At 49.1% G+C, this 20,767-nt stretch overlaps 8 protein-coding genes across 8 annotated transcripts; 4 read left to right on the plus strand and 4 right to left on the minus strand.

Annotated features, from left to right (window-relative positions):
• The first annotated feature begins 3,192 nt into the window (after positions 1–3,192).
• On the plus strand, positions 3,193–6,920 carry ASPWEDRAFT_40206 (glycoside hydrolase family 35 protein). Its single transcript, XM_040835265.1, has 9 exons — positions 3,193–3,424; positions 3,474–3,550; positions 3,612–3,914; positions 3,965–4,234; positions 4,288–4,303; positions 4,351–4,446; positions 4,496–4,630; positions 4,682–5,348; positions 5,397–6,920. Exons 1-9 carry the CDS (start codon positions 3,290–3,292, stop codon positions 6,725–6,727), a joined length of 3,030 nt encoding a protein of 1,009 aa, XP_040688744.1. The 5' UTR covers positions 3,193–3,289; the 3' UTR covers positions 6,728–6,920.
• Positions 6,921–7,391: 471 nt separating this feature from the next.
• On the plus strand, positions 7,392–8,072 carry ASPWEDRAFT_27743 (uncharacterized protein; the record flags this gene model as incomplete). The annotated part of the gene is made up of 1 exon (XM_040833032.1): positions 7,392–8,072. The coding sequence occupies one exon, from the start codon at positions 7,392–7,394 to the stop codon at positions 8,070–8,072; it is 681 nt and encodes a 226-aa protein (XP_040688745.1).
• A 640-nt stretch (positions 8,073–8,712) lies between these two features.
• ASPWEDRAFT_40208 (uncharacterized protein) lies at positions 8,713–9,708 on the minus strand. Its single transcript, XM_040835266.1, has 2 exons — positions 9,330–9,708; positions 8,713–9,255 (listed from the first exon to the last, which is right to left on the minus strand). Exons 1-2 carry the CDS (start codon positions 9,342–9,344, stop codon positions 8,917–8,919), a joined length of 354 nt encoding a protein of 117 aa, XP_040688746.1. The 5' UTR covers positions 9,345–9,708; the 3' UTR covers positions 8,713–8,916.
• Positions 9,709–10,341: 633 nt separating this feature from the next.
• ASPWEDRAFT_27745 (uncharacterized protein) lies at positions 10,342–11,223 on the plus strand (the record flags this gene model as incomplete). Its single annotated transcript, XM_040833033.1, has 1 exon — positions 10,342–11,223. One exon carries the CDS (start codon positions 10,342–10,344, stop codon positions 11,221–11,223), a length of 882 nt encoding a protein of 293 aa, XP_040688747.1.
• Positions 11,224–11,466: 243 nt separating this feature from the next.
• bfr1 (putative nuclear segregation protein (Bfr1)) lies at positions 11,467–13,795 on the minus strand. Its single transcript, XM_040835267.1, has 3 exons — positions 13,503–13,795; positions 12,173–13,345; positions 11,467–12,119 (listed from the first exon to the last, which is right to left on the minus strand). The coding sequence occupies exons 1-3, from the start codon at positions 13,626–13,628 to the stop codon at positions 11,907–11,909; spliced, it is 1,512 nt and encodes a 503-aa protein (XP_040688748.1). The 5' UTR covers positions 13,629–13,795; the 3' UTR covers positions 11,467–11,906.
• A 281-nt stretch (positions 13,796–14,076) lies between these two features.
• ASPWEDRAFT_27747 (DNA-directed RNA polymerase core subunit RPB5) lies at positions 14,077–14,921 on the plus strand (the record flags this gene model as incomplete). The annotated part of the gene is made up of 3 exons (XM_040833034.1): positions 14,077–14,175; positions 14,234–14,316; positions 14,396–14,921. The coding sequence occupies 3 exons, from the start codon at positions 14,077–14,079 to the stop codon at positions 14,919–14,921; spliced, it is 708 nt and encodes a 235-aa protein (XP_040688749.1).
• A 526-nt stretch (positions 14,922–15,447) lies between these two features.
• On the minus strand, positions 15,448–17,667 carry ASPWEDRAFT_490157 (putative integral membrane protein Pth11-like). The gene is made up of 2 exons (XM_040837200.1): positions 17,061–17,667; positions 15,448–16,995 (listed from the first exon to the last, which is right to left on the minus strand). The coding sequence occupies exons 1-2, from the start codon at positions 17,402–17,404 to the stop codon at positions 15,678–15,680; spliced, it is 1,662 nt and encodes a 553-aa protein (XP_040688750.1). The 5' UTR covers positions 17,405–17,667; the 3' UTR covers positions 15,448–15,677.
• Positions 17,668–18,872: 1,205 nt separating this feature from the next.
• Positions 18,873–20,758, minus strand: ASPWEDRAFT_40213 (histidinol-phosphate transaminase). Its single transcript, XM_040835268.1, has 3 exons — positions 20,512–20,758; positions 20,289–20,462; positions 18,873–20,201 (listed from the first exon to the last, which is right to left on the minus strand). Exons 1-3 carry the CDS (start codon positions 20,595–20,597, stop codon positions 19,139–19,141), a joined length of 1,323 nt encoding a protein of 440 aa, XP_040688751.1. The 5' UTR covers positions 20,598–20,758; the 3' UTR covers positions 18,873–19,138.
• Between the last annotated feature and the right edge of the window lie 9 nt (positions 20,759–20,767).

A 20,767-nucleotide genomic window follows, 5' to 3' on the forward strand; every position in this document is an offset into this window, starting at 1 on the left:
CTATTATACGAGAGCTTGTTCAAAGGTGAGGCATTAAATGTGCCTAAATGGTATGGTTGAATAGGTCTGTTATGGAGATACCAAGGCAGCTTCCACTGAGAACACTTACTCGGTAAGAGACATTCATGGATTGTCTGCAGCCGCATCGCCCAGTTGCCACCTCCCAAATTAAAGCAGGTAATGGTTACGTTCAGCTGAGCTGGAGCCACTCGAGGATCTCCATCCTGGCTCATTGTGACAATCATGACAACTCACCAAACCCCTGAGCAGATGAGTTCTGCTCTACCATAGATCCACAATGCATACTTTCGATATTCCACAGAACAGAAGAGAAAGCATAACCGGAAGAGAATGTGGTGGAAACAGGTTGGTGGGCGTCATATGTCCAGAGCCCTGTCAAGATCTTCAGACCTCCTGCAAGCACCTGAAAAGGAACCTAAGATAGACATCTTCGGCCTCGAACCGTGTTCACGATCCGTCTGTCATTCCTATTATCCAATTATTTTGGGCTGATCTCCATGGTTCGTGAAGCGATCGACAAGCTCCGGCGCTCCGTTCCGCATACCAATCTCTAGCTGAGCTGATATCAGCTCTCAGCTGTGATCATGAGTAGACTGCAGTAGACTGCAGTGGTCTATAGCGAGTGTTTATGCTGCAGCCGGAAAAAGGCAATGACTGGAATATTCTAAACGAGTTGGATAATCGAGTGGATATTGTGTTGCTTCTTGGTACCAATGACTCCTTCAAAGAATTCAATTGTCAGCCAGTGTAATAAGACTTCATATGGAAATTGTGACGAGCATGAGGGAGAGCCGAGAACAGCATATATACAAAGCCAATTGGGTGTCAAGAATCAGAGCAAGCCACGAACTGACTCCGCCTCTAGTCATGATCTTCAAACACTACATCTGGCCTTTGGCCAAGATGAGGCGGGGTTTGGTTTTCAAAAGTACTGCGAGCGTCACTGCCTTTTCAAGCCCAGAGTGATCTCACATGTTTTCATTTGGTAACACCAATCGCGTTGCAATCAAGTGCAGAAAGAAAAAATTGTTTTGTGGGCGTGACTGCTAGAGTAGGTGGCCTCAGGCCATCAGGCAGTGGCATCAACGCTCCTTCCACTCTTCTCATTTCCAACAGCACAATTCTGTCACCCTAACACGACCTCTGCCTTGGTGAAAACACAATATCTCTCCTTCTAAGCACTTGGGACTCTGGTGTTTCATATTCCATATCATCTATCATCATAAGCAGTTATGGTGACAATTCTTAACCAGTCTGAGTGTCTGTATCCTTGTGCTAACTCTCACTCTCTGTCTCCAGAAATCGGTTTACCCCCTTCCTCTCAGATATGCGTTCCAGTCATTGCGTGGCAGCAAATTGGGTGATATCCTTTGGGAGCCTTGCGATTCCTCGGATAATCTTGTTTCAATCAACGGTTCTGGTTGGCCTGCAAAAGGCTAGATGACTCCATACTCAAGAATGACAGCACGCTGTTATTACTGCATGCAAGGTTGAAATTTTGCCTGGTAAGAAGCAGTTGTTGTCACGACAATCCACAAGTTGCGGATATTCCAAGTGTCAATAGATATTCGGGCAAAGGGGCCTCACAAAATCTGGTCCGTTGGCTGGCACAGAAATCGATCAATGCATTTTCTCTTTAGTCCTGGGCCCATATGTTGACGAGAATTTTTGAATATGCTTCTCAGATGATGACTCGAGGCCGTGCCCCAACATACAACTTTGACGAACCCCCCGACCGCTATCCTCTATGATGACCGTTGTTGATCCTAGGCAAAACAAGCTTTCTGCTAAGACATCCTTATATGGAAGCCTTTTTCTGCTATACAGATGTGATGGTGCAGCTCTCACGATCCATCGCAATCGGTGCAAGGTCCTGGGAATAGGCAGCCACAGGTCAAAGATATGGGGAACAAAAGGCTAACAACGCTGTTGTCATCCACAAAAACATTGCTTAGCTATAAAGGCGTTCACAGCAGCTTTACGTGTATGTTGAGTGCTAACTCATATTGACAGTCGTTCAGCTATTCATAGGCATATCAATGGTGGTTAGGTTCACACCAAGCCTTTGCATGATCGTGGAATCGCACTTTCGATTCAAGACTAATCTAGCCAAAATGGGATGGTTGATGGGCGATTGGATGACCCTTAAAAGAAAACGTCATGATATTGACCTACAAAATGAAGACTAGTGACATTTCAAACAGCCAATGTCCGCTTCATAATGGCCTCGTTTGGGAGAATTCCGGGGATACTTCGCGGATATTCGTCGGCAAAGAGCATCTCCATTCTGCAGGGTGTCGGCTAATTAACGATCGTCCCTATGCCGAAATGCAGTCTCTACTCTGTATCTGAGTATCACTTCTATCCATGATATTGCTACGTGACAAATCGACATAGCAAACTTATCAATCGAATTTTTGACATGTAACATAATAATCGTAATACTCAATGTCGAGAGATTCTCCCAAGGCTTCAGTATATATCATCAACCCCGCCGGACAACCAAGACTCCGGGGTCTCCGGGCCCCGCAGCGGAATAGCCCGAATGCTTGATGTCTTGGACGATGATGGCATGATGGATCCCTTTAATTTCGATGGTTTTCGTGTCGAGTCGTCAAGGGTAATCAGCGCAATTGTAGAATCTGGAGAAGACTGGAGTTAATGACACAATTAAGAGAGATGGCTGTTTTGTTCCAGAAAACATCGTCGAACGGTGCCTTGCAGCTGTCCAGTCTAGCGAAATGAAGCAATTGATCCGTTGGTGATATATCGGTGGCCCAACCCATCCCGCACTCGGTCTCCGATATGTGGAAAAATTGTCGCCGTGTCGAGGTTGCCCCGCGCTTTGCTGGACGATCGATCATCCTTTCTTCTTCACTGCGGGGACTCCGGATCCAACCTATCCACGCGATTTGCTCGTTGTCTTGTTTTTCCCAGCCTCGATGGAGAGAATTATGGAGAACCTGAGCTGGAGAAGTTTGATTCGGCCCGATTGCCTTCGGGCTCTTGTCCATTAACCGTTCTCAACTCTAGCTGCTGCTACCTTGGCCATCGAGGATTCAAGATGAAATTGCCCTGGCCTTTATTGGTCCCACATTCCCTCCCCTCCCATTCCCTGCCCGGGTGATGTCGACAATGACGATGACATGGTGAGGACCCGTGTTTGCGGGGAAGAGAGCTATAAATGAAGAGTCCAAGACCCTTTCTCCAGGATCCAGGTAGCTCCCATTGTTTCTAGGGTCAAATCAATTCTTCTGACCTGAGCGCCATGAAGCTTCTGTCAGTCTGTGCTGTTGCCCTGCTGGCAGCACAAGCTGCGGGTGCCTCCATCAAGCACCGCATCAATGGCTTCACTCTCACAGAGCATCCGGATCAAGCCAAACGTGATTTGTTGCAGAAACACGTATGCTTCCCGAATTATGGCACTTTTGGTATAAACTGACGAGTACAAGGTGACTTGGGATGACAAATCTCTCTTCGTCAACGGCGAGAGGATTATGATCTTCAGTGGCGAAGTCCACCCATTTAGGTAAGCTCTTTATTTCCCTCTTTTTATGTTGAGGCCGAGACTAATTGTTACTGCTTAACAGACTTCCCGTTCAGTCACTGTGGATCGATGTTTTCCAGAAAATCAAGGCTTTAGGATTCAATTGCGTCTCATTCTACACAAACTGGGCTCTGTTGGAAGGAAAACCGGGTGAATACAGAGCCGATGGTGTCTTTGCTTTGGAACCCTTCTTCGATGCAGCCAAGGAAGCTGGAATTTACCTTCTTGCTCGTCCGGGCCCCTACATTAATGCCGAAGTCTCCGGTGGTGGATTTCCCGGATGGCTGCAGAGGGTGAATTCTACGCTTCGAACCTCTGGCAAGACCTATTTGGAGTCCACTGATAAGTATGATAATCACCGCTTTTGTCTCGTTTAACTCTGACATTCTTTCTTAGCTACATTGCCCACATTGCTGCTACTATTGCCAAAGCGCAAATCACGAATGGTGGCCCGGTTATTCTCTATCAGCCCGAGAACGAATATACTGGTGCCTGCTGTGGCTACGACGATTTCCCTGATGGGGGCTACATGCAATACGTGATGGACCAAGCCCGGAAAGCTGGAATCGTCGTGCCTATGATCAGCAACGATGCCTCGCCCAAGGGAACTAACGTTCCTGGAAGCGGAGAAGGTGCTGTTGACATCTATGGTCATGATAGCTATCCGTAAGTTGTGCCAACTCCCCGAATATAATCAGTTCACTAACCGTGCTCCTTAGTCTCGGTTTCGATTGCGTATGAACCCCCCTTAGAAGTGTTTATTAAAATCTAACATGAACCAGGCAAACCCAACAGTGTGGCCAGATGGTAGTCTGCCTACTAATTTCCGTGATCTGCATCTTCAGCAGAGCCCTTCGACCCCATACTCTCTCATCGAGGTATGTAGCTCTTTGTAGAAGGGGTTTGGCATTGCTAATTCAAGTGCAGTTCCAAGCCGGAGCTTATGACCCATGGGGAGGACCGGGATTTGACGCATGTGCCGGTCTTGTCAACCATGAGTTTGAGAGAGTGTTCTACAAGAATGATTTCAGTTTTGGTGTTGCAATCCTGAACTTATACATGGTAGGGGCCTAGTATGCGATCGATGCATGGCGGGATACTGACTCTTTGAAGACATTCGGTGGTACCAACTGGGGCAATCTCGGTCATCCAGGAGGGTACACCTCCTACGACTATGGCTCTCCATTAACCGAAACCCGAAACATCACCCGTGAGAAGTATAGCGAGCTCAAACTGATCGGCAACTTTGCCAAGGTATCTCCGTCATACCTTCTGGCTACTCCTGGCAACCTCACCACATCGGCCTATACAAACAATGCTGAATTGGCCGTGACTCCTCTTGTCGGACATGGTTCTGGCTCGTATTTCGTTGTCAGACACTCAGACTACACTAGCCAGGCCTCGACTGATTACAAACTCCGTCTTCCGACCAGTGCTGGTAATCTGACGGTTCCTCAGCTTGGAGGAACTCTATCCCTCAACGGACGCGATTCCAAGATCCATGTTGTTGATTACAACGTGTCTGGTACCAACGTGCTCTATTCTACCGCAGAGGTCTTCACCTGGAAGAAGTTTGCTGATAAGAAGGTTCTCGTGCTCTACGGTGGACCTGACGAACACCATGAATTGGCTATTTCGTCGAAATCAAACGTGTCGGTCATCGAGGGATCGGAATCAGGTATCTCTTCGAAGCAAATTAAAAACACAGTCGTCGTTGGCTGGGATGTTTCATCCACTCGCCGCATTATCCAGGTTGATGATCTCCAAGTTCTCCTTCTCGGTAAGTAAACCCAACACTGTAGCTAGTATAAAACTGACTGTTTATCAGACAGAAACTCTGCCTACAACTACTGGGTTCCCCAGCTTCCTGCGGAGGGAACCTCGCCGGGTTACAGCACCCAGAAGAACACCGCGTCTTCTATCATTGTCAACGCAGGCTATCTGGTGCGAACAGCTTACGTGGATGGTCAAGACCTTCATCTTACCGCAGACTTCAACGCTACAACCACAGTTGAAGTGATCGGTGCCCCATCCAGTGTTAAGAACTTTTACATCAACGAGAAACAGATCCAGCATTCGGTTGACAAGAATGGAATTTGGTCGGGCAAGGTTGAATACACCGCTCCTAAGATTGAGCTTCCCAGCTTGAAGGACCTGGACTGGAAGTATCTCGATACTCTACCAGAAATCCAGTCTTCATACGATGATTCTGCTTGGACTGCTGCCGATCTCAAGAAAACGGACAACACCCTTCGTCCTCTCGATACTCCTACGTCTCTGTATTCGTCCGACTACGGCTTCCACGCCGGGTACTTGATCTACCGGGGTCATTTCACTGCCACTGGTAATGAGAGCAGTCTCTTCATTCACACACAGGGTGGTTCGGCATTCGGAAGCTCGGTGTGGCTAAACGAGACATACGTGGGCTCATGGGCCGGAATTGATAAGGACATGGACAGCAACTCGACTTACAAGCTCCCTAAGCTCCAGGGAGGTAAGCCTTATGTGTTCACCGTTGTCGTTGACAACATGGGACTTGACGAGGACTGGACCGTTGGCAGTGATGAAATGAAGGACCCGCGTGGTATTCTGGGCTACAAGTTGTCTGGACGCGATTCCAGTGCAATCACCTGGAAGCTGACCGGTAATCTCGGCGGAGAGGACTACCAAGACAAGACGAGAGGACCTCTGAATGAAGGAGGGCTCTTTTCTGAGCGTCAAGGTTTCCACCAGCCCCAGCCCCCGAGCGATGACTGGGAGTCATCCAGTCCCTTTGACGGATTGACCAAACCAGGCATTGGGTTCTACAGCGCCAAGTTTGACCTTGACATCCCAACCGGATGGGATGTGCCGCTGTTCTTCAACTTTGCGAACAGCACCTCCCCTCCTCCTGCTTATCGGGTTCAGCTCTACGTCAACGGATACCAGTACGGTAAATACGTCAACAACGTTGGTCCTCAGCAGAGCTTCCCAGTGCCCGAGGGCATTTTGAACTACCGCGGAACAAACTGGCTTGCGGTGACTCTTTGGGCTTTGGAATCAGATGGTGCGAAGTTGGATGGCCTTGAGCTGGCGAACACGACGCCGGTGCTGACTGCCCTGAAGGACTTGGAGGCTTCGGAGCAGCCCAAGTACGAGAAGCGAGAGGGGGCGTATTAGTTTGATGATGTTGGATAGGCATAGTATGTCTTTAATGGCACTAATGGAATGTATGAATTCATATGGGGATATTGCAAATATGTTCTACGTCCAGATTCCAGACCCATGTGGGCTGACGAGCCAAGTTGTGGAGTCGAACGTGTCGATTCACCCCGCATTATTTACCTGTCATGCGATTAGATGAATATTAAATGCATTGTACGAGTTATAGAAAGGTATTGAATAAGATCAATATTTTCAAACTCTTATCAAGAGAAGAGTGTAAGAATAAAACAAGTCTGTGGTGTTTGTTGCCTTTCCAGCTTCATTTCTTCCCAGCCACCGCATTTCACAATCGCTCCGCCGCGATCGTCATCCCATCCTGGTTTCTCACCCTCTTTTTCGTTCTTTTTTTCTCTTCCTCTTCTTCCTCTCTCTATCTTACATATTCTCGCAATCATACCATCCTGGAGCGTCTCTGTCGCGCATCCTCGCAGAGAGTCCATCCCCATGTCGTTCGTTTCCTCCATTGCCGATCAATCGAAACAACACAGCAGACAAGCTTGACGCCGGGATTATTTCCACTGAAATCGCATTTACTCTCGTCCTGATCCATTCATTACATACCCAATCCTCCATTCTACCAGTCAATTCCAAAATATACCCTCCACATCGATAATAAATAATGGCTCCGATACCTATACCGACCTTCCTCTCCTCTCCACCAGTTTGGATCACCGCTCCACTCCACCTCCGCACTGAACCGCAAACACAACATCAACAATCATCCCACCAGTTCGCAACCGTCAATTCCACCACTTCCCCCCTTCACTCCCGCTCCCACCCCGACCCAGACACAAACATCTACTCCATCCCTTCCAGCTATGGTCGCCTAAACGACGGCCCCTCCCCAGGCACAGTAGCCGGGATCATCCTCGGCAGCGTAGCGGGCTTCATCTTCCTCCTCTACCTCCTCTTCCTGGCAATCAGCTCCGGCCGAAACCGCAGCGGCGTCGTGGGCGAGGAAGAGCGCGTCGAGGTCCGTCGGACGCCGTCCTCGCGTCGTCGTCGCGGCGGAGGCAGCGGGAGTGGAGGGAGTCGCCGCACGCCTGGCAACTCGGATATCGTGGAGGTGTTTGAGGAGCAGTCGCAGTCGTCGCGGTCACGGCCGCGCTCGCGACATGACCATGTTGTTGTTGAGGAGTCGGTTATGTCGCGGTCGAGGACGGATGATGATGATGTTGTTGAGGTGGAGGAGGAGCATTCGTCTGTTGGGCGGCCGCCGCCGAGACGACATCGGAGGGGGTCGTATCGGAGTGTTGATCCGTATGAATATGGGAGTTCGATTGATGGGAGTCGGTATTGATGGGAGTCGGTATTGATGATGTTCTTTTTGCTAAATTGCAGGGGTGGTGAGTTGAGCTGCCCGCAAGATTACAGATTATGGTTGGATTACAGGACGTCTTTGCTATGCTTTCTATTGTTGATTTACGATTTGGGATACCCGCTTGTTGATATGTTTTTTTTTTTTTTTTGTTTTTTTTTTTACGATGATGATTTATGGCATATTGATTAATGACGCTGGTTTATGATGCATGACATTTCCTGTGCTGTGTTTGGCTTCTACTGGTCCAGGAAGTGTATGAATCCGATATACTCTGTATATATCTGTTGATAGTGTAAATATCAATAAAAAATCTGCATCAATTCTGCAATATGTATGCACCAGGTTAAACATGACAATCGTTATTCATGGCTATAAAATCACCCTGCCAGCGAGCAATCATCCTCGTTCTAAAGTTATAATTGGCTAGGAACACCGGTAAGCAGACGATATCCACCTTGACAGCAAAGCAGTGCAGAGTGGCAGCCCTCAAAGGTCGGATGATAGGGAATAAAAGAAAAGGAAACAAACACCCGAGTCCAGATTATGCTCCGTGTCCGTTTTTTGCGCCGTGACAGTCATGGTAGAAAAAAAAGCAACCAACTAGTCCGGAATCAAAAGAAAAAAAAAAAAGAAAGAAAGAAAGAGGAGAAATGGCCAACGACAATTCTTCCTCTCGGTAATCGTGGATCCAAAATCGATCCCGTACCTTTGCTCCCCCAGCCACCTCAACCGAGCATTCAAGGACAACTGGCACTGCCGTTGAGTCACCGTGTTTCACATTCCCCACGAAAAAAGTCCTCATCTGTTCACCGCTTCTCACAAATCAAAACAGAATATCCAAGCAGCAACAGCATGCAAGAGCAGCCATGATACCGGCGCAGAGACCGCCTCCGCTAGATCCACCTCGGTCACCGGCAAAGTGTCCTTGCTGCTGCTGCGGTGGCGGGTATCCCTGTGGTGGGTAGTACATGGGCTGACCCTGAGGCGGAGGAGAACCGTAGGGAGAACCATAACCCTGCTGAGGAGGAGGTCCGTAGTTCTGGGGCGGGTAGTAACCGCCCTGCTGGTTGTAGTAGTCTCCGGCACCACCTGGAGGAGGCGAGTTAGGATGGTATGGGCCTGCGTCGTGAACCGGAGGCGGGTATGAAGGGGGGGGTCCGTCCTAGATGGAGATAGATGTTAGTTGATTGAATTCAAAGTATCACTGGGGATTGGAGCAGAGCTAGCTAGACATACGGGTTTGTAAGACATTTTGGATGATGAATTAACGATGCGACCAGATTAGACTGTCGAAATGAACACTGGGATGGATGAACTCGCTTGCGACTCAGGGCGATGGAGAAGAAAGCGAAAGAAGGCGTCTGCCTGTCCGGCGATTCCGGAAAGAAAGGGTAGACTGCGCAAAAAGTATAGCAAAGAATAAGGCTAGAAGCAACAATCAGCCGCGAGTATGGATGGAGGATGGAACGAAGAAAGTAAAGGGAGAAAAGAAGATGAGAAGATAGGGAGAAGGGAGAGTTGGCGTACTGGTCGTCGTTGCGCCGAGGAAGAGCAAAAGCGTCCCAAGCACTTGGCGCGAAAGGTCCGGATTAGGCAATCTCGGCTGAAGATGAGAGGAGGTGAAAGTGACGGCGGTTAACTGCGATCCCCAACAGTTTTTGCAGGAATATAAATGGCCGGCTTCAATCTCTGGTCATCGCTCCAGAAAAAGGAAGAATATCTCTCCTCCGTACACTCTGCATTTCTTCACCCGTTGCACCGCCACTTTCCATACATCCCCGCCGCCGCCATGACTCGTCATGCTCCATCGCCCCGCAGCAAGATCGAGACTCCAGAGAACAATTTCGAATTCTTTCCGGTTCTACTCCGGTGTCTTGATACATGATGCAGATGGCTGACTCGACGGGGGAATAACGATGCCATTATTACTCCACCAAAGCACGACAGACCGCACTCGCGAAACACCCTCAGACACTACTGTGTGACAAAAAGTGCATCTTTCGAATCATATCCCCTGGCAAAGCCACAGATTCAATCCAGTCGATAATAATAATCATCCAAAACAGGCAAGAAAAAGAAGGGGTGGAAAGGAGATTCGAACAGAGAGGCTCAACCCCCTTAATCAGACACGGCGAACTCGACCCCTCACAAATAGTTCGTGTCATATAGCCACAGCTCAAATCAGCTATTTTTATTAATATTTTCCCATCTCCCGAATACGGGAATATCTATCTAAAGGAGAGCAAGAATGGCACAAGTCTTCCCACCTCGCCATGTCTTCTTCCCCAGTTCAACGCACACTTCAACCATCATTTTCCTTCATGGCCGTGGTAGTAACGGCCCCGAGTTAGCCGCCCAGATGGCCAGGTCCTCCACATCATCCGGCAAGTCGATATTGGACCATTTTCCTTCGTCTCGCTGGGTATTTCCGTCTGCTAGGCCTCGCTGGTCCGATGCCTTTCAAGTAAGCGTGGGGGAATGGTTTAATCCCGACCCTCCATCTGAAGACCCTCCAGGTAGCGACCAGGATTATGAGGAAGAAGAAGAGCTCAGCATTTCAGCCCTGGAGGAGCTCAAGGAGAGCGTAGAGTATATTCTACATCTCGTGGAGGAGGAGGTGAATCGGTTCGATGGTGATCAAGACCAAGGTCATCGGGTGGTCCTAGGCGGGTTGAGTCAGGGTATGGCGGTGGCGATTATGGCTTTGGTTTGCGCCCAGAGGCGATTAGGGGGTCTAGTCGGGGTTATGGGCTGGCTTCCTTTTGCAGAAAGGATTGAATCTCTCTTCGACAGTGGGGAAGCGACCCCTGGACATGGAAAGGAGGTTTTCGAACAGTTCTTTCCGGTGGGGTTTTTGCAGCATCATGAACGGTGGCAGTCGAAGAACAACGGCTTTAGGGGATCCTCATGCGATACTCCCGTTTTCCTGAGCCACGGCGAAGACGATCAATGGGTAGATGCAGACCTGGGTCTGATAGCTTACAAGATCTTGGTCCGTCTGGGATTCCAAAAAGTCGATTGGAAAATGTATACAGGGGCCCCGAACGATGGGCACTGGCTTAAGGAGCCGGAGCAATTCAACGCAATCGTAGACTTCCTTAAGGAAGTATTGGGGGCGCATGACAGCTAATGGAGATGGAGAGGGCCTCAGGTTAAATTGGTCTGTACTCCGTAGTGGACATCTGCTTACAGATTCATCCAAAATAATATGTCCACTGGGTCAATTTGCTGTTCATCGCTTACGCTGCTACTTACAGGAAACAAAGAAGGAAATCTGCAAGCCGCTCTTTTATCTTTTAACATCTTTCTCTGTGGGGTACGTTTTGGAAGAAGGGAGGGGAGAAGAGGGAACAAACAATGTGCGGCTCTTCTCTTTTTTGGGAGGCCATCATGCATAAACATTCGGTGAAAGAGACCGGAAGAAAACTTGATTACAGAAGAAATAAAGAAAAAATAAAAATAAGCAACGAGGCCATGTCGACGACCCCGAAGGCATCAGCAAGACATGACCCCAACGACGTAGAAGAAAAAGGGAGGGGGGAGACGATGAAGAGGGGAAGGAAGGAATATAGAAATCACTAACGCCCATGGCTTCTTCATAAGGCAAAACTGGAGAGGACCGTAGTCTGCAAAACTAAAAGGAAATATCTCAAATGATGCACATGCAGAAATAAAACAAACCACAAAGAAATAAAAAAAATGTAAGACTGGAAAAGGGTCCAGTAAGCCCAAAGCTTGCTCAATGCATGTAATAATGCAAGCAAATATGCAAGGGCACATGCATGTAAAGGATCTCTATCAGTGGTGTATCCTCTATGCCTTGTCCTCAATCGAGGCCTTCTGAAGTTCTTCAGAAACGTCAGCAGCAGCATCCTTCTCCTGCTTGAGCTCAGCATCGGCAGACACGCTGCCATCAACGCCATTATTCTCGATGGCGGGCTTCTTGGCGGTGTCAGTCGAGCGCTGGTCGGCCTTGGCGGCCTCTTCGTCCAAACGAGCGATCTCCTCCTTGGCCTTCTTGATGTTCTATGGGAAATTCATTAGCATATAGAATCTTTACGAGAAAGGAGTGGTCTTACCTCTTCTGTCTTGGTAGCCTGGCTACCCTTCCACTCAGTTATTTTGGCGGCAAGCTTCTCCACGACAGCAGGCACCTCGGACTGGGTCATAGGGGGATCAATCTTAACCTGAGCGAACTCCTCAATGATACCAACGTTGAGGTTGAACTTGGTTCCCTCATCGTTTTTGGCGTTGGTGTTGCCCTTCTTGCCCTTCTTACCCTTCTTGCCGCCATTACCACTGAAGTAGTCCTCTTCGCGGTCCTCCTTCTTGAGAACCTTCACACCCTTGATGCCGGCGTCATCAATGGTACGGCCAACATCAGCGCGGAAGTTGGCACCCTCGTCCTTCTTGCTGTCCAGACCAAGGGTGGAGAAGTCGTAAGCGGGATTGAAATGGCGAATGAGTCCCTGGGCGGTGATAATCTCGTCGGTGTATGCGAGACGAGAAGCTTCCTCCAACTTCTTGTCTGCGACCTTCTTTTTCTTTTCGCGGTCAAAAGCCTCACGCTCAGCCTTCTGCTTCTCACGGCGGATCCTCCAGGCCTCGTCCTCGTACTCCTTGTAGGCCTTGCGGGACTTGTAGTAAGTGTCCTTGATCTCGCGAATAGCAGTGTACTTGGTCTGCTGCTCGCCGTGGAGCTTGGTGCGCTCATCTCTCAGAGCATTGAGGTTCTTGAAAGCACCGTCCTGTTCAGCCTTGATGGCATCCAGCTCTTTCTGGATTTCGGAGTACTTGTCGCTAAGAGCCTTAGACTCCGGGTTGTCCAGAGTCTTCTTGAGGGTCGCGATCTGAGTCTTGAGGTCGTTGATCACCTTCTGTGCCTCGTCCAAGCCGGCAAAGTTCTTGCGCTGCTTGCGCATGGTCGAGATGTCGGAGAGCGCCTTTCTCTCATCCACCAAGCGGAGAGTGCCGGAGTCGACCTGCTTCTCAAGGCGTGCGATTTCACGGTCAATTTCGTCGACGTTCTTGAACGACATCTTGGTACGGGAGTTGTTCTGCTCGGCAATGCGGGCCTTGAGGGTGGTTTCCAAGGCATTGATCTTTTCCTGTGTGCTCGATCTCGAGGACTTGAATCCTTGTTGCTTCTGGCGGATAGAAGAGAGCTCTGCACGAAGTTCCTTTTGTCTCTTCGCGGCGGGCGAGTCCTGGTTGTTGGGCTTGGCTGTCTCGATCTTGGCCTTGATTTGGGTCTTGTGACAGTATTAGCTCGTGGTCAGAAATTGGTCCAATGGCAGGAAATGAGGAAGGAAAAGGGGGGTGGAGCGAAAAGGCAATGGGTAGAAATATAGATAATATGATGACAAACCCATCATTGAAAAGCAAACAGTTCATTGAAAACACACATACCAATTTTTCCTTGATAGCAGCATGTTCCTTCTCAGCCAGTGCGAGATCAGCCTTGTAGGCATCCTCATTGGGCTTTGTAGGCTTGACCTTCTGCTCCACAGCAGGAGCGGACTGAGCGGCGGCCATATTTGTTTGGAGGGGGAGTGAGGGGAGTAACAATCGATAGTGAAAGAGATTGGCCCAGAATCGATCTCTAGAAACAAAGTCCAGAGGAATCAGAAAACCTGGGGAGGGAGAATGGCCAAACAGGACAGGTTGTGGATAGTGGGAGGATGAAAAGAAGCGAAGCTCGTGCTTGTTTTCTCGGTCTGGCCTTTTCGGCTGCTTTTTGCTCTACTGCGCTTACTGTCCGGCCGTTGGCGCTGTTAGCGCAGGTCCGCCGATTTTTCGAGAACCTCCGACTCTATCGCTTCCATCTTTTTCCAGCCTTCAAGAACCTCTCACCTAGCTCTCAGCTCGCCCAATTCTCCGTGCTGGGGCTCGTCTTTCCGTCGTCCGTTTTCAGCGCTTCATTTTTATCGCATTAATTTGAAAATAAAAAGAGCGCCTGGGTGCGCCCCTTCATATTTCAGTCATGGATGAAGATTATTCTGCTGGCTCCGCGGACGCCGACCGCGAGATGACCAGACTCTGGCGTACCTGGAGAACAGTTTTCGAGATGCTGATGGACCGGGTAAGCGATTTTCTACCAATGGTTCTCACTGCAGTTGCTAATGAGTACTTTCTGAAAGGGCTACGAAGTGACCGAAGAAGAAGTTCAAATTCCCCTCGACGAATTCAAACGAAAATATGCAGACCCTCTTGGATACCCTGAGTATGCGATCCTCAGCTCGCCTTGATCTAACTGATTGTCTTTTCATTGTGGTCTAACGCGATCTTTCTTTTTTTCGCAGTCGCAACAAGATGAAAGTCAGCGCTCGCCCCGCCGAATCCATGCAAGGCAAATACACACCTTTGCCCAGCAAGTCGAACCCCGACCCTCAACCCGACTGCGGCACCATCTACGTTGAATTCTGCCCCGACTCCAGCGGTGTGGGAACCAAGCAAGTCCGCGCATTCAACCATTTTGTCGATGAGAACAACTTCCACACCGGTGTTTTCATCACCCAGACCCCGATCTCCCCCTCTGCCGTTCGTCTGCTGAGCGGTATCCCCGGCCGTATCTGCGAACATTTCCAGGAGCAGGACTTGCTGGTCAACATCACCCGCCACGAACTGGTCCCCAAGCACGTTTTGCTGAGCCCCGAGGAGAAGGCTCGATTGCTGGAGCGCTACCGTCTGAAGGAATCGCAATTGCCCCGTATGCAGGTCTCTGACCCTGTGGCCAGATACTTGGGTTTGCGTAGGGGACAGGTCGTGAAGATTATCCGGAAGAGTGAAACAGCAGGTCGCTATGCAAGCTACCGGTGGGTGATATAAATAACGCTATTATCTCGGGAAATTAAGTCAACGGATCATGGAGCCTTTTCTTTTCTGAAAAAAAGACAGAAATCTTCCCAATCCTGGCTTTGTATACAAGCATCTTCGATACCCACAATTGGTGACGGGCAAGGTCATTGGGGCCACGAGGAAACAAGGAAAGAAACAAAGAAACAAAAACCCCCTCAAAAAAAGGGCTAGATCGGAGGACAGAGGAAAGGAAGAAAAGAAAAATATGTGTCCTATTGTACGTATTATGGGCAGCATGGCGTAAGGGCGAAAACAGAGACGTTTCATGGCTGGGAATGTCAGTTCTTTTTTTTAATCATGATTTTGGTGCGGAATTCTCTTTTTGCTCCTATCCTTGCAACTCTTCAGAACGAAATCACTCGGTTGATATCTTGGAGTCTTTTCGATTGATGAAGTTGTTCTCGTTCAAATTCAATCACGGAAAGCAGAGGGGTTGTTGGATCGGGTGGGTATATCTAGAAAATCTTTCCAAATTGCAAATACAGTAATCCAATCTTATCATTCATCTGGTGGTTATCAACATGTTCTTTTCCAAAATTTAAATTACCTTAATATTTATGGATATTCATTTAGTATGGTAAGTGAAAGTGCAATTCCAACGCCATCGCTTTAAAAACCTAACCCAATAACCTCTCCAAAATCTCCCAAATCCAGATATAAGTCCGAAAATAGAACGACCAAGATACCAAAAAAGATCCACCTATTTGTACAATCGTCAAATCATCATCATGTGTCTCGTGAAAGCAGACCTCCAACATCCTGAAGCTCCATGTCATTCCCTTCGTTGATAGGGCCAGACACATCAGGATGTGATCGGTATGAGGGCACCGGGGCCTCGGTTTCATCGCTAAAATGCACACTTGAGCCTCGTCGCCCGGTGTTTGTTTGGGTATGACCGGATAGTGATAGAATTCCTGGTCGAGAGAAATTTGAATGTGAAGGTTGCGGGGGAAGAGCCGGGCGGTTCTGAGTGCCCGGAACAGAGAGCAGGCCACCGACGTCCTGGAGAAATGTCCTAGTTCCACTGCGACGAGGTGGCCTTATACTCATTTCGAAGTCTTGTGGAATATGAGGATGGGTGGCACTATCACTGGCTGTTGGTGTGGAATCCAGCAGACCGCCGACATCGAATATAGACATTCTCTGGGATGAATGAGACATGGCATTGCTGGGCCTCTTGCTTGGTGTTTTGTTTGTTTCGATATATTCGCGAGGGCTGACTTTGACATCCAAACTGTCTGGAGTAGAGATCGCATCATCTTCAGCCCCCATCGAGTTGCGGTTAAAGGACCAGTTCGGGGTTAAATTTCCCGTGTGGGCCGTAAAGGTATGGTGTGGAGCTGCAATAGGAGCTGGACGTGGTACTGTATTATCGAAGGAGCATAATTCGGGGGCAAGGCGTATGCCCAAGCCACCAGCAAGGTCAGAATCACTTCCCCACTGATGGTGTGTGATGTGCGAACGTTGAATCGAGCTGTGTTCCACGCTTTCGCTCACTGATGCCGATCCTACTGCTTTCTGATATTTCACTTTCTTAACACCCTTATCCCTCACGAATGATCCAATCACCAAAGCGTTGGAAACAGCCGTAGCGGCTAATATCTCCAGTGAGGCGACGAGCGATCGATACTGCTGTGAGCCACCGTGGCTGATAACTGTTGGTATTCGATATGAGGTAATCCCGACCAAGATGAGCGACAGTGCGAAAAGGACGACAAGAGATGCTTTTCGTTTCACAGACATATGTGTCATTAGGACAAGAGGAATCGGGAAGGCGACTAGGAGTAAGTCTGTGATAACATCACACGTCCCCATTGTAATCAAGTTGGCATAACCTGACCGACACTGTGCACCCGGGTCTGGAACAACTTGCCAGTAATGGTTGAAAGGCTGGCATTCGGTCAAAGTGGCAATCACCACCGCAATAAATGTCGAAGCCAAAAAGTAGTATAAAAATTGCAGAAACCTCTGCAGGGAGCGTCTCCAAATCATTCCGGCCACACGTTTGAGGAAAAGGCATACGGTCACCTTGGCGGTCCAAATACTGTGAAATGAAGACCCATCATTAGCAACCCGCTCAATCAGAAAGAAGGTAAGAAAAATCCTTACAAGATGGCATAGAAAATCCGCGCAGCAAGAACGAGCTTGCTGCCGATCTCTCTATGTCGAATTTCCTCCGCAGTCAATCCATCCGTCTTCGTATTGTTTGTACCCCATATGAGAATAACATGGACAAAGGCCATTCGAATCAGTAGTGGTATGATACTGGTCATCATCACCTTGTCTTCGGGGAAGAATCGCTCGATCCGAATATAGCGACCACAAACCCTAGTCACAATAATGGCCAGAGAGAAAGCGGTTGCCCACCAACTCACCAAGAGCGTGGGATTGTCCTGCACCCTGGTCCTGATGTCTGGAGGAACATTTGAATAGATTCCACGAGTATCCAGCATTGTTGATTATAAGCTTATGGCCGTCTGAGCCACCTCCGAAGAGGGGTCAGGAAGGTCACCAACTCGTCGGGGTCAATTATTCAGATGAAGTTCTTTGCAGGAAGTCCTAGGTGGCTTTGCAATAATGATCTGGCACCAGACACATCTCACATTATTGTTCATCGCTGGACAGTTATGACGCACGTGCTTATTCGAGTCCAGTGTGGGGAAAAAGACGGGGGAATAAAAGCGACGATCTTTGACACTTGAGAGATCCAACACGAGTGGAGATGAACGTTTGAATACGGTCAGTCCGCGGCTCTTAGGCAAAATTATCAATAAGAATGGTCCGAGGATGCGCGGTGAGACGGGAAAGGCGACGTGGAAAAGATCAGAGTGAATGACAAAAAGCCAGCCTCGCTCCGTTTCACCGCTGTTCCAGCGAGCAGGATATAAAGGAGTCAGGAGACAGACTCGAAGCGTTTATTTTAGTCTTGGGGCAGGTGCGAAAATCGCGCGGTGGGCGCCAAAGGGAAGACAGGTGGAGATTAGAGATTGTATCTCTCGAACCTAGAAAGAAAGCCATGGTAATAACAGCGATTATAAGATGACGAAGACGGAAGATAACGCTGGGCGGAGAGATTGGCCTCTGCGAAGCGCGTGTGATTGTCCTCGACAAGGAACGGTTGGACCAGCCACAACCATCCAACTCTTCGTATTTGGACTGGAGACACAGCGAAAGAGACCCGATGAAGGGGAATTGGTCCGGGTATGATTTGCATCCGTGGACGCCCAGGAAGCTTCTCAGGGTAGTCCCAAGTGGTTGGTCGCTGAGTTGTTGATCCTTGGATGGACAGTCGTGACCCTGAGAGTTGGTGGAGCTGATGACGATGAGGGTTTTATTGTTGCGGACCACTCGAGATAACCGCGCATTGTGCCGGCACGTCAGGTGGTTTGACAGCCAGCGAGCATGCCATCATCGGAATTCTATCTTTAATCCTCCTACGTATAGCATATTATTATGGTTTCTAATCCTCTGTGCGAGATATTTGTCAAAATAAACAGAAAACATGCCCGTCTCCTGTCCCACATGGTATCCCGTTCCACGCGCCGTGGCGGCATATCAGTTACACAGCATGCATTCGACAAGCATTGATTCTCGTTGTTTATTTTCTTACACTCTTCTTCTCTTACAGCATTCTCGTTGGTCATAAATGCAACCCTCTTATCGTTCAAATGGACTCTATCAAAGACGAGATAAGGTCAGTCATCCTCGGACAGGGCCGAACACCGATAAGAACTGGTAGTCAGGATGGAGGTGTGGTAGAGACGATCGAGCAGAGAAAAAGTAATTGGCAGGAGTTGTGTAGGCTGTGTTAATATGGTTTTACTGATAACTGCGAGAATCACCGTTACTGAGTTGCTGGGCCTTCATATCATCCAGGCCATCGATCCACTCTTTGATGAAATTTCGGAGAATTGGTCAGCATCAGGTACAAAGAGGCGTCTGAAAGCAGCGCGCCCTGCATCAACTTCTGGTTGTGGCTGTAGGTACACTTTTTTATCACCATTTTTGGCCATTATCAGGCCAATCAGCAGTGTACAGCTAATCATAATGCGCTTTGCATGTGATTCATCACGGATCTAGGAACACAATCAAGCTTGATAGCTAGGAAAACAGGCCTGGAAGCAGTATCTCTAAACGGTATAGATAGATGGTCTATATTCAAAAACAGTACAAACCTATAGTCTAATCTAGGCGACAACCTGGTTCGCCTTGACCTCCTTTGCAATCTCTTCCCTCGACGATTCGATATCCACACCGGCGTGGAGACCACTCAGTACTACCCGCAACTCCTGCAGGAACCTAGTGACTTCCTTCTCCGTTCCGACGGTGATACGAATGCATCCCTCGCAGCCTAGTTCCTTGCCCCGGAATCGCACCACAACCCCTCGCTTCTCTGCCATGGCTTCGTATGTAGCCAGTGCAATGACATTGCTGGCCTTTCCGCCCTCATTGGCGGGCTTATCCAAGAGCTCAACAAGAAGGAAATTTGACTCATATCCGCCAAGGAAGCGTCCAACTCCTGGGATCGTTGGCAGTTCCTTCAGCATGCGATCGCGCTGAGCAATGATCTGCTCGCGGTAGCTCCGCATAACGGCCATGTTAGTGGGAGAGAGAGCGGCCATGGCAAGGGCGCTAGTGGGACTGGAGATGTTGTAGGGTGCCTTGAGGCTGTTCAAGAGAAGAGCAATCGGGGGACTAGTGAAGGCAACACCAAGTCTGATGCCAGCAAGACCAAAGGCCTTGCTCAGGGTCTGCATGACCACAAGGTTGGGCCATTCGGTGACCCATTCGGCAAGACTAGAGCCTTCGGGGGCGAAGTCGATGTAAGCCTCATCCACCACGACGACGCCGTTCCATGTCGGGTGCTCCAAGACCTTTTGGATATCCTCCTTTCGGATCAGGTTCGCGGTGGGGTTTCCGGGCGAGCAAATGTATGCCATCTTGATCGAAGGGTCTGCTGATAGTGCTTCGTTGATTTTCTCCACCTGCAACTGGAATCCATTGTTGACATCCAGAGGCACCTTCACAATCTCAATATCATTGACCTGAGCGCTAACTCCGTACATGCCGTAGGTCGGGGGACAGGTGAGGATCTTGTCTTTTCCAGGGACACAGAAGCATCTCAGAAGGGCATCAATGGCCTCATCGGAACCGACACCAGCAAAGAGGTTCTCGGGTCGCAGGTCTTTCTGGGTGTGAACGTGGGTATTACGGAGGTTGCAGAAAAGCTGCTTGAGTTCGATCTGGTGCCTAAATCCGACAACCCCTTTCATCAGAATCATTATTCCCTTGGAAATCACATCACGACTGAGGGGTAAAGCCGCATCTGAAACTTACGGGTCCGGGTATCTATTCAATCCCAAAAAGTCAATGTCTGGCTTGGAGGAACCAGTCGAGGCTCCCGTTGCGGCAGACTCCTGCAGTGCACCCTCAGAATTCAGGGCAAGTCCAGGTCCATAGGCATTTTCGTTGGCGTCGAGCAGGATGTTTGTTCCGTCATCTTTGTAGTCACTGACTCATTAGCTCCCAAGGTGTTGCAGACATTGAAGGGCAAACACACTCTCTTGCGCAGCGGTAAGGCTGTAATTTCAGAATATTTGGGCGCGCGCATGTTTCAAGATTGAAAGCTGAGTTTCTTGAAGCCATTGTGGTAGGTTGATGCGTGTGATGTGATGGAGTGTCTTTCTGAAGAGACGATGATGGTGGGGTGGCGGGGAAGAAAGATAGCAGCGGAACCGATGCCGGAACCGGATTTCATCGCCTTTTGTATGTCGAGGGACGCTACCAGGTACGATGAATCATGTTTATTGACTCAT

This window comes from Aspergillus wentii (assembly GCF_001890725.1).
Source record: "Aspergillus wentii DTO 134E9 unplaced genomic scaffold ASPWEscaffold_4, whole genome shotgun sequence".
Classification (NCBI taxonomy): domain Eukaryota; kingdom Fungi; phylum Ascomycota; class Eurotiomycetes; order Eurotiales; family Aspergillaceae; genus Aspergillus; species Aspergillus wentii.